Here is a 13,265-nt window from a genome sequence, read left to right on the forward strand (position 1 = left end):
AATAATTTTCTTGGTGTATTTGGATAGTACTCGTCACTACGAATACGTGAGTGTGAACGGAATGCAATTTGGAGTTATAACAAAGAAGTTATTAACGAACGAAGTCGAGGATAAAATGTTCAATTTATTATTTTCTGGAATGCTCCAGATTTTTGGAGCAAATTTTGGAAAGCCACGTGTGTGGCCCAGATGAAAGGGAAGAAAAGAGGGGCAGTGGAGATGAAAGATAAAGGAGAGAAAGGAGGGGCGGGACGCCCAATCAGAAAGAAGAGAAAGAGAGAGTGACCAATAGGGAGAGCATGAAAGGAGGGGAAAAGAGAGAGTGGAGGAGTACCGGATCACGTTGACCCGGTTCCTTTTCGCGCAACCGACCTGTTTCTCTTCAAATTTTTCGGTGGTTTTCTTTGATTTTCCTTCAATTTTTCAGCAAATTGTAGCAACCAACACCACCAATTAACTTGGTGTCATCCCAGCTTCCATTCCTACCCAAGTTTGATGGCTATTGGTCGTGATTTCACGACAAACACTCACGTTGACTCCAAGGACACCCATATCGATGAATTTTGCCATTCCTGCAACAATTTTCTTCGATTGCCATCACCAATATACTTCTCTTCAGCTCATAAACAATGCCCAATCATTGGTTGGAGTGTTGGAGTTGATTTGAAGACAAATCAAGAACATCCAAATTCTAGAGTTCCAACATGTTTAGGTGAAATTGAGGCTTTTCTGGCCAAATTGGCCTAAGTCACATGTATGAAAGTTATTCCTCTTACCGAGATCTTCATTCCTATAAAATTTGAGAATTTTTAGAGTTGTTGGATTTTCTGGCGAGTCGGGACGGCCGACTGCCACGCATAGCACGTGTAGGGGAAAAACCCGAGGTCCTTCCTTAGGTTCCTCGACATGCCGGACTCGAATCCTCCATTCGTTTTCTGAAATTTCCGTTGTTTGGTTATATTTCCGTTAAGGGCCACCACTTGGTTAATAAATGAATCGACATTCCGATCGTTGGATTGTCACTAAACTTTGATATGTTATAGTATGTAATATCTGAGGATATTAGAAAACGGATCGGGAATCCGACGTACGGATCTTCCCGAATAGGATATGTAAGTTACGTGTTCTATTGATAAGAATTTTGAGACGTGATTTGATAATTATTCTAGGCACCGATCATTCGTGACACCTCGATATTCGTGTTAGGGAGTTGTAGCGCGGACCTCAGGTGAGTGGGTCTTTTTCCTTTTTATAGTATGTCTATATATATATATATATATATATATATATACACACACACACACCTTACTGTTTTCCATAAATGTTTTAAATTGATTATGCTTAGCATGCCATGATTTAAATGTGTTATATTTAAATATTGCATTGTGATGAGATGTGGTTATGCCAAATGATCATACGGAGGCGCAGATAAGTTCAGGTGAGTTATTATGTGATTGAAATGGTTAAATTATATGAGCATGCATATCTTCATTTAGAGTTCATCCCTGCTGCACCCTGGTGTTGGTGCTCCCGCCCGGGGCTAGGGCATAGCCTTCATATGATTGTTCACCTCCCGCACCGCACGCTCGCCTTGGATCCAAGTTAGGTGCTAACTTGTCGTACAGGTCGCATTAGGCGACACCGACTCGTAGGTGACCCATGCATAGTGCTAGCCTTCACCTGATCGTAACACTAGAGCGTACATATTTACACCTAGTCTGTCATACATGTCACACTGGTTAACTCCGACTTGTGTGCTAACATAGATTGATGAGCAATAGGTCCAGTCGTACATGTCACATTAGGTGACTCCGACTGGCATGTTAGTTTAGACTGATCTCACATTTGGCTTACATTCATTATTGCTGAGACATTATGGCATGGCATGCTTCTGTTTTTATTGCATCTGTGCATTCATTTTTTGTACCTACGTAGTATTATTTTCTGGAAACTATACAGGTTTTACGGCGAGGGGTTATAACACTTTCAAAAGGTTTTTATTAAAACTTTATTTTCAGGCCCACTCACCCTTGTTTTTCGTCCATCCAGGTTCTAGTAGTAGAGTTTTCATACCAACGAGGATTATCGGCAAATCTTAGGGTGGACGATTACCATCGATGGTATAATTCTTGCCCTATTTTATTGTACTGTACTTATGCTTTTAGGTTTAAATTTATTCACATCTTCCACATCAATACACTTTATGGCTTTGTCACCTTCCAGGTGTTAGCCAACACAACTCGATTCGGAGTCCTAGTGGACATCCTAGGTCAAGATGTGTCAAATCCTATGTAGATGATTCCACATATAATTTGACCTTAAATTCAGGAGCACTAAAGAAATAAATAATAAATAAAATACTGTCACAACAATTTACTATATGGAATTTCAAGAGTATTTCTCTCTTAGTTACTTATACGGTCATACCAATAATTTTATCACTATAACTACCCCTTGTACCTATAACTTGATATAGGACTTAGAGCCCACAAGTGGAATGATATCTAACCTCATATAATAGAGTGAGTAGTCTATTTAATATCATAGAGAAATTCTTTTATACCATATTGGTAAGTTTCTTTGTAGGGGCTTGAGTATGTGTACAAAAATACACAGAGTCGTCCCCATGGGTAGCCAGAGTTGGCATTCTCCAAGGAGTAGGATTCTCTTCTCTCTTATTTCCATCTTCTTTCCTCTCCTTCTCTCATACTTCTCTTTTTATCTTTTTGTCCCTATAAAAATATCAATATAAGATGTTGACGTGGCTTAATCATAGTCGTTCAAATAGGAGGAAAGGAAAAGGGAGAGAGATTAGGAGATGAGGGAATCCTCGTGCAACCTCCAAGGCCCTCACCTTGCAGGGACCCTCAATTTGTTTTTATTGTTATATATATATGAATTAATATTACGTGTTTGTTCAAATAAAAAAGTTCATAGATTTTGACTAGGCTTGGCAATTTCTGACACGACCCGATAACCCGACACGACACGACACGAAATTAACAGGTGTTTGGGTCGACACGATAACGAATCGGGTCGTTATCGGGTAACCCGATAAGCACCTGTTAAGATAACGGGTTGGTTCGGGTATACACGTGGGTAACACGATACACGATAAGCAGAATATTATTTTTATAATTTTATAATCCTAAAAAAATACTATAATAATTATATACATTAATTTTACAATTTTATACCCCTAAAAATTATAATATATATATATATATATATTAAATTAACTATAAAATTTATAATAATTATAATAATTATATATACTATAATAATTATACCCCCAAAATATTAAGTCTATCTATAATAATTATATATATATATTAAATTTTATAAAAACTATAATAATTATTAATTAATAATTTAATATGCATGATGCATTGCATGATTTTGCATCCATTGAAATTTGATGTGATTTCTTTCCATTCAAATTTCAATAATCAATTTCTTGCCGTTGCCAACTTGCCGCCCTTTTTGAAAAAAAAAATGGAGGGAAAATGAAAATGTTAAGAAAAGTTGAAAATGAAACAAAAAAGTGAGGGAATTAGGGAAAGATGTTGGAGGGAAAAGTGAAAATGATAAGAAAAAGTTGAAAAGGAAACAAAAAAGAGAGGGAAAAATGAAAATTAATAGAAGTGGTGAGAATTTTTTTTTTTTTTTTTAAGTTATTAACTTTTTATCACACACATGACTGTCATGACATATCTCACTATTTTTATAATGACACACGTGACACGTAATGTATGTACTATTCCGTGTACCAGTCAATTATAATTTATACGTACAAAATAAATAGATTTAAATCTACTTAATAAATATATATATACACACACACACACTCGGAACTTGATTGATGGCATACGAATTCTCCAAAACTAATTTCAACGATCCAAACCGTCAAAATTGTTTGTACATGCTTGGAGATCACATCAGCAAAAAATCACAAAAAAAAAAACATTCAGAGATCAAGTAACGGGACAAAGCTTTTCAACGGTTATAAACGAAAAATCACGATTTAACGGTTATTTTAACTCCGATTTTGATGATTTTTTATAACTACACTCCTTGACCCTATATGAATACAATGAATGAATTCGATCTTCAATTTAAAATATTTACACAAGTGGATACCACAAAATCTTATGTTATACTTAACGAAAGTATAAATAAACTCTAAGTGTTAGTCAATCTATCGTTTTACGAATTCTCCAAAACTAATTTCAACGATCCAAACCGTCAAAATTGTTTGTATATGCTTGGAGATCACATCAGCAAAAAAATCACAAAAAAAAAAGATTCAGAGATCAAGTAACGGGACAAAGCTTTTCAACGATTATAAACGAAAAATCACGATTTAACGGTTATTTTAACTCCGATTTTGATGGTTTTTTATAACTACACTCCTTGACCCTATATGAATACAATGAATGAATTCGATCTTCAATTTAAAATATTTACACAAGTGGATACCACAAAATCTTATGTTATACTTAATAAAAGTATAAATAAACTCTAAGTGTTAGTCAATCTATCGTTTTACGAATTCTCCAAAACTAATTTCAACGATCCAAACCATCAAAATTGTTTGTATATGCTTGGAGATCACATCAGCAAAAAATCACAAAAAAAAAAGATTCAGAGATCAAGTAACGGGACAAAGCTTTTCAACGGTTATAAACGAAAAATCACGATTTAACGGTTATTTTAACTCCGATTTTGATGATTTTTTATAACTACACTCCTTGACCCTATATGAATACAATGAATGAATTCGATCTTCAATTTAAAATATTTACACAAGTGGATACCACAAAATCTTATGTCATACTTAATGAAAGTATAAATAAACTCTAAGTGTTAGTCAATCTATCGTTTTACGAATTCTCCAAAACTAATTTCAACGATCCAAACCGTCAAAATTGTTTGTATATGCGTGGAGATCACATCAGCAAAAAATCACAAAAAAAAAAGATTCAGAGATCAAGTAACGGGACAAAGCTTTTCAACGGTTATAAACGAAAAATCACGATTTAACGGTTATTTTAACTCCGATTTTGATGATTTTTTATAACTATACTCCTTGACCCTATATGAAAACAATGAATGAATTCGATCTTCAATTTAAAATATTTACACAAGTGGATACCACAAATCTTATGTTATACTTAATGAAAGTATAAATAAACTCTAAGTGTTAGTCAATCTATCGTTTTACGAATTCTCCAAAACTAATTTCAACGATCCAAACCGTCAAAATTGTTTGTATATGCTTGGAGATCACATCAGCAAAAAATCACAAAAAAAAAACATTCAGAGATCAAGTAACGGGACAAAGTTTTTCGACGGTTATAAACGAAAAATCAAGATTTAACGGTTATTTTAACTCTAATTTTGATGAATTTTTACAGCTACACTCCTTGACCCTATATGAATACAAAGAATGAATTTGATCTTCAATTTAAAATATTTACACTAGTGGATGTGGATATAACAAAATCTTATGTTATAATTTATATACTTAATAAAAGTATGAATCAACTATAATATTAATAACTATATACATTAATTTAATAATTTTATATCCCTAAAAAAGTAAAAACTATAATAATTATATAGATGTAGGTGTAAATTGAATACAATTTCATGATGATCGATGTAAATTGAAGATTTTGTAAATGGAGGTGTAAACTTTTGAGAAAGACTTACAATCTTAAAAACAAAAACTCTTTATCCTTGCACATTTAATATTTGTAAAATATTAGTAGTGTATGTATTATTTTTTTTATTAGGCTTTTATTTTCGAGTGTAGATATGGTACTTGAACGAGAAATGTTTTAATGTTTTGAAGTAATATTTATGTGGCAATGTGTGGTATGTGCAAATTTAAAAAAAATATATTTTTTTCTTAACGGGTCATAACGGGTCGGGTCACTTTACCCGTTGGGTAAAGTGACATGACCTTTTAAGGACCCGTTAAGATAACGGGTGTGACACGACACGACCCGTTAAGATAACAGGTGTTACACGAAAACGACACAAACACGATAGACACGACCCGTTTGCCAGGCCTAATTTTGACTCTTTATCTGAATACAATAGCCCATTAGCATGAGCGGCCCAACATTTATAAAATTTAGTTATTTATATAATTAATTGAATAAAAAGAATAGCAAACTTAGTTTGTACGTTAAAGGGGAAACGTCAAGTGACTCAAACATGTTTTGATTGATGTGAAAAACAAACCTGTTTACTTCTTTTGTCGCACTCCCTAGACACCAAACGCTAAACGGTTAAACCCCTTGGCCTCCGTCGCATTTTCCAAACAAACACCAAATTCTAAACATCCTTGTTTATTCTAATCAGTTCCCTTATCAAATAGAGAAAATTCTCAAAATCTCAATCTTGGACTTTTGACTGCAAACTAATAAGGCAATCGAAGAGAGAATTTATCTTTTTTAAGTTTTTTCTTTTTGAGTTATTGGAATTTTTTCTTTGGTATTGTAACATACATGTGGTTTGATATTATTAGAATAGTGCTATTCACACACCCATTTTTACCTCCCACACACCTTTGTTAAGCCGTTGATCTTCTTCAATTCATTTGATCCAACGACTGAAAATTGAGAAGGGTGTGTGAGAAGTAAAAATGGGTAAGTGGATAACACTGCCCTATTATTATTGTGTTTGTAACTTGGCTTTATGTAGGTATATTTGAAAATTGTGAACTTGTGATGCTAAATTTCAGAAGCATAAGAGAATTTCTTATATTCATCAATTAAGTTTTATTGTTCTTTAAGATTTTACCGGCTTAATTAGTACATTTGGATGTAAAAACGCGAGACGTGTAATATATAAATAATGTTTGTATATCTTTCTTCTTTTGATATTTATTTTAATGATATTTGATTTAGAAATAGCCTTTTTCATGCATTTGGCAAATTCTTTTTTATACATATACACATCAATGTACAAAAAATCGATGTCAAAGAATTCTAAAACCCCACTTCAAAGGCTCGCCTAAAAACCCAAATTCTCATGGCCGGCCCTGAAAATACCTATAAACATGCCTCTGATTGCTCTCATTTGAACAACTTAACTTTTTCCATATGCTCTATGATTCCACAATTTTAGAACCCACTCCACCATGCCCATATGAATAAACAAATTGAGTTTGACATTGTCTTCAAATTTTGATCGGAGTTTAAATTAAAGATTCATAAGTATTGGTCCTTAAATTTGTTTAACTTTCGTCCTTTATAACCATTTCTTTTGACTAGAAATTCTAATGGCGTTATCCAAAAGGAGCATTACTCCATATTGTGACGAGTTTTGAGACCAATACTCATGAATATTTCATTCAGAAACCGAAATTTCAATTGAATCAAAGGTTTAATTACCTCAAGTAAAGAAACCAAGTCCAATTTTCTCTAAATCAATTTCAAATTTGACAAAGAAAAGAGAGGAGGCATTTCGAACTCCATTAATACTAGCCTCCTGTTGTAATTAAACAGGCATATGATAAGTGTGTGTCCACATTCAATACACAACCTGTACTTTTGATGAGACCTTGGTTGTTATGACAATTGGTTGATATTTTAGTTGATATGATGACCACGTGAATTAGGTAAGTGCCTCACATGTATTATGCAAATGCTACCGTTTGTTTCTCCTTTTAATCTCCCAACTGTGACAAATTAAACCACCAAGTCAATAAGAGAAATTAAATGTGGGCTCATATGATCATATGTTACCATCTCCAAATTGTTAAGCGTACGCGTAACTTGCAAAACCAGCTCATGAGGAAAGGGTGTGCCATGTAGAAGAATACAATCCATCCTAGTATCTGTATCGAAAACGTAACAGAATAAATTACAATTTATAATGAATGATTTTACTCTTAATTGCACGAGGTTTTTTGTTGGAGTTTCGAGTTAAAATCTCATTATATCTCATTGTCCCACATTTGTCACCACCAAAATGTTTCTTACACTTGGCACTTTGTCTCTCTACCAAGTGATTAGAAAGATGGACCATGAAGAGCAAAATTTAGCTTGAACCTTGAGTTTGGACTTTGGGTTGTGATTAATTATTAATATATATTTAATTATAAAAAAAAGGGCCTTGGGGCTATTTAGCTCAAACTCTAATATTAAATCCAAGAATTAATTATTTTATTAATTTCAGATTTAATTATTTATTTGTAAATCGACAGACTCATCAGATGCCTCCCAGAAGATTCATTCTAAATTCATACCTATTGTGGACATGCGTATACATTATATATACATCCATGTGCATTGCATTTAGAAGACAAAAAAAAAACGCATCTCTCCTACTAAAATCCCAAAACCTTTCTTACTGAGAGAACCACAAAGATATTCGTCAGAAGTCAAGTTTTTTTATGTTGGAATCTTGACTTAGATCGTTGAATCCTGATGAACTAGACGTTTATTGAACTATAAGCATCGAGTAAGGACAAAATTCTGTTTCATCAAGGACATTGCGGTACGCAAGCCTCGATCATTATAGTATTTGTTTAATATTAATTTTGTTCATATTATGCAAATATACTTAGTTGCAATTTATTGTTTATAAGCATATAGTTTATGTATATATATTTGGCATTATTTATCGATAAATATCTAACAACTTTGTGATAAAAAAAAAATTAAAATAAAACATGCAAGGTTGTGTGCTTAATTAAGTTGAGATATTATCGATGTGATTAGTAGTGTCTTGATGACCCGACTTTTTGAATTATCAAAGCTTTCTTTTCAAATGGTCGTGATCGAGTTCAATTTTCATTTCCCATGCTTCTTTGGTTGTTTTCAGTACAAGATGAGGATGCACCTATATGTTTGCCCCTCTCATTCTTGTTCGAGTTCAATTCTAGTTCTCCATGCTTTCTTTGGTTGTTTTCAACCGCAAGGTGAGGTTGCACCTATATATGTCTGCAACTCTCATTCCACAACTTCGGTTATTCCCATATATGTGCATAAACAGTCATGCACATGTCAGATAGTGTAAACTTGATGAATATTGTCGACTCATTCTCGTACAGTTTAAGTTTGTATGGGCATATAGTGATTGTATAACAGAGATTAGTTTGGTAAATTAAACATGGTTTTTGTGTAAAAAGCATGGTATTAAAGGGAGCCGAGTAAGTAGGTTTAGACAGATAAGTACACCAACACGCACTAAGCTATCCAGTTGGGAGCTCATTGAATGGATGATATTGTGATACGGAGGATGAAGTCGGTGCGCGCGTTACGTACGGTCCTTTTCTTCTCCCCTAAACGTAAGGTCTTACCCTAAAGGGAAGGGTACCTAACCTCATGTGAAGCCCTTAAATTTCAGTGGCGGTGTGCTTTTAGATCGAAGTGCTTATAAGCACTATATAATATATGCCTTGTAAGTTGTGTAATACAAGAAGCTTAAACTTGAACTGTGTAATACCAGTGCTTATAACCACCATAGATTAAGCTTTCTAGTCTTCGTTGGGGTGCGGTTCCCAATGAAGATCTTCCAGAAGTGCTTCTGGCTTTGTGTGCTTTTTGTGAGCTTTTGCTACGCTGAACAGACAGTTGAGGTACTTGGGGTTGGAGAATGTACTGACTGTGATCAGAATAGCATTAAGACTAGCCGTGCCTTTTCAGGTAACATAATTTCTGGTTGCATTTTTCTGTCTAAGCTGCTCATATTTTAGGTATTTATGCATTGCCATGCATATTACTGTGTTGCAATATTGCATGAACTCCAAAGTGGACAGAAAACTTACTATATTTGGAAAACAGTTTCAGTAAAGTTTTATTTCCTCTTTCGCAATTATATAGCTTCCAGGGCCGGCCCAAGCCTAGTGCGGGCAGGGTGACCGTCTGGGACCCAAAATAATTAAGGGCACCAAAATTATTAGGACAGTATATTTATATATGTTTCTATAAGAGTATAAATTTATAAAATTTGGTTTAATGACAAAGAATTTTAACTAGAATTGGTGGTTTTGTTGTTTGAAATTAACGAGGAGGTATTGGGTTCAAGACACCATGTGTGTTTATCTACTTTTCAAATTTTACAAATTTCTTTTCATAAGAGTATAAATATATAAAATTTGGCTAAATGATCAAGAAGTTTAATTAGAATCAATGGTTTTTGTTGTTTAAAATTAACTAGAGGTCCTAAGTTCGAAATGCTAAGTGCATGTTTATTCTTTTCAATTTTTACGAATTTTTGTTTGGTTGTTAATTTATTTTTAATTAGTAGCTAGTAGTTATGTGGGTTGTATTTTTAAACATGTATTCCAATTCAAGTCTAATCTTCAACAAAGAGTAAGTATAATTTTATCGATGTCTTACGTGTGAAAAAAAAATTCTTATATAAAATAAGGGCATATTTTTTAGCATCACCCTAGACCTCAAAAATCTCTAGACCAGCCCTGATAGCTTCTCTATTATAACACTTATTCTGACACTTAATTCTTGCCCTCTCCCTCTCACGAACAAATACATCAATTAGGTTTTTATTCTCGATGTAAACTGTTATCAAACTTGGCTACAATTTTGCAGGTCTTCGTGTAACAATTGATTGCAAGCTAGAAAATGGACACTTCAAGACAAGAGGAGTTGGGGAGCTCAATGAACATGGAGAGTTCAAAGTCTCACTCCCTAAAAAGATTCTAAAAGAAGAAAACCAACTAAAAGAGGACTGTTATGCCCAACTCCACAGTGCATCAGATGTCCCTTGTGCTGCCCATGATGGCCTAAAATCCACAAAAATAGTCTTCAAGTCTAAGGCAAGTGATGGGACACAAACCTTTGGAGTGGCTGGTGGAAAGGTCAAATTTTCACTTGTGACTTGCATTTCTGCCTTCTTTTGGCCTCACAAGAAGCACCCATTTTTTTCCAAGTTGCCACATTTCCCACCTAAGGTTTTCCCTCCAAAAGTACCAATATTCAAGAAGCCTCTTCCTCCACCAATACCAATCTATAAGAAGCCTCTTCCACCATTAATCCCAGTACACAAGAAGCCTCTTCCACCACCAATCCCAGTATACAAGAAGCCACTTCCACCACCAGTCCCAATATACAAAAAGCCACTTCCCCCACTAGTCCCAATATACAAGAAGCCTCTTCCACCACCAGTCCCAATATACAAAAAGCCACTTCCCCCACCAGTCCCCGTATACAAGAATCCTCTTCCTCCACCAATGCCAATCTATAAGAAACCTCTCCCTCCCCCCATCCCAGTGTACAAGAAGCCTATTCCACCACCAATCCCAGTACACAAGAAGCCTCTTCCACCACCAATCCCAGTATACAAGAAGCCACTTCCACCACCAGTCCCAATATACAAAAAGCCACTTCCCCCACTAGTCCCAATATACAAGAAGCCTCTTCCACCACCAGTCCCAATATACAAAAAGCCATTTCCCCCACCAGTCCTCGTTCCACCACCAGTCCCAATATACAAAAAGCCATTTCCCCCACCAGTCCCCGTATACAAGAAGCCTCTTCCACCACCAGTCCCAATATACAAAAAGCCACTTCCCCCACTAGTCCCAATATACAAGAAGCCTCTTCCACCACCAGTCCCAATATACAAAAAGCCATTTCACCCACCAGTCCTCGTTCCACCACCAGTCCCAATATACAAAAAGCCACTTCCCCCACTAGTCCCAATATACAAGAAGCCTTTTCCACCACCAGTCCCAATATACAAAAAGCCATTTCCCCCACCAGTCCTCGTTCCACCACCAGTCCCAATATACAAAAAGCCATTTCCCCCACCAGTCCCCGTATACAAGAAGCCTCTTCCACCACCAGTCCCAATATACAAAAAGCCACTTCCCCCACCAGTTCCCATATACACGAAGCCATTTCCACCACCAGTCCCATTCTATAAGCCAAAGCCACATCCATTCTTTAAGCCTCTCCCTCCACTGCCAAAGATTCCTCATCCATTCTTTAAGCCTATCCCTCCATTGCCGAAGGTTCCTCACCCATTCCTTAAGAAGCCACCAATCCCACCACTCCACCCAAAATATTACTTCCCCCACCCAAAGGTGGGCAAGTTCCCACCCCTGCCACCTTTGGTTCCTCAATATCCTTAGGTTATTAAAGTACCATATACCATTTCCAGTTATAAGTAGGAGCATAAATATTGTTGTGTGGTGAAGTGAAAGCATGAAGGAAATTCAGATCAAAATAAATTAAGCCTTCAAAAGTTCAAGCCTTGAAGAAAAAGAGAAGCAAAGATCAGAAAGATAGCTGAGAAAGTGGAACACTTGTTTATTTATGAGTTAATATTTGACTTGTTTGTATTTTGTTTCTTTACATTGTAATATCCCAATTGTTTTTGTATATTTTCATATGCATATGGCTTCTGTTACAGTGTTACTTTTCATGTGTTTCATAGTAAATATTCACTATTCTATTGTTATTCCTTTTGGGATTATAGTTGTGGAAATTCAAGTTTTATGTATTGTATATCGCATACAAGTTAATCATGGTTCAACGTGAACGTAACATCTTAGTAATCAAATTTTTTAACAACTAAATTTTTCGTTTCATTAGACGTTAGTTGTACGTATTTACCACTTAATACTTTAATTTTTTTAATACAAGTGATATCAGGAGGTAGGATGATTTGAAAGTGTTGTCTACAAACTTAAGAGGGGGCAATGCTAGATTCAATTCATTTTCTTCTCCTCTGGGATTTGATGAAACCTTAGTATTGTCCTTTTCGAAGAGGTATATTTAGCTATCATCCCCCATTGAACTATTGATGCAATGATCGATTCTTGGTGTGGATGCAAATATCTGCCTTTTCTTCCTTTGACGAAAATGTATCTACAAAATAGTAACACCTAAGATTAAAGTCAAAAACCTCACGCGCCCACGATGAATTTGGGGGGGGGGGGGATTGGCCGAAGAATCTTCGATGCCAAAGTTAGAATTCTGAAAAGAATATGTTAGGTGTTTGTGGGTAGCCAAAAAACCTCCTGAATTTTAGAGATAAAGTGGGTATTTATAGGAGAAAAGGACAAAGTGGGCCGGCTTTTTAGGGTTTAGGGGTGGTCGGCCTTGGGTTGTGTTTAAGCGGGAATATTCCAAGATATTTGTGTAAATAAATATCTTGGAGTAATTAGGTGAATATCCTAAATAAATGGAATTAGGATGACTTACTTGAAAGAGGTATTCTCTGATTAGGAATGTATTAATGATAAGAATAAGGAATGTATTAATGATAAGAATAAGGAA

The 13,265-nt window shown here is 35.1% G+C and overlaps 1 protein-coding gene across 2 annotated transcripts; it reads left to right on the top strand.

The window, feature by feature from the left end:
- The first annotated feature begins 9,393 nt into the window (after window positions 1-9,393).
- Window positions 9,394-12,461, top strand: LOC103966225 (proline-rich protein 4-like). 2 transcript variants are annotated; one of them, XM_048573645.1, is made up of 3 exons: window positions 9,394-9,665; window positions 10,572-11,469; window positions 11,536-12,461. In XM_048573645.1, the coding sequence occupies exons 1-3, from the start codon at window positions 9,524-9,526 to the stop codon at window positions 12,113-12,115; spliced, it is 1,620 nt and encodes a 539-aa protein (XP_048429602.1). In that variant the 5' UTR covers window positions 9,394-9,523; the 3' UTR covers window positions 12,116-12,461. The 2 variants fall into 2 exon arrangements, with proteins under 2 accessions (XP_048429602.1, XP_048429601.1); XM_048573644.1 differs by having other exon boundaries at window positions 10,572-12,461.
- Window positions 12,462-13,265: the final 804 nt, after the last annotated feature.

This window comes from the organism of the source record quoted next, unplaced genomic scaffold (genome assembly GCF_019419815.1).
Source record: "Pyrus x bretschneideri cultivar Hongxiangsu unplaced genomic scaffold, Pyrus_bretschneideri_v1 Contig7, whole genome shotgun sequence".
NCBI lineage: Eukaryota > Viridiplantae > Streptophyta > Magnoliopsida > Rosales > Rosaceae > Pyrus > Pyrus x bretschneideri.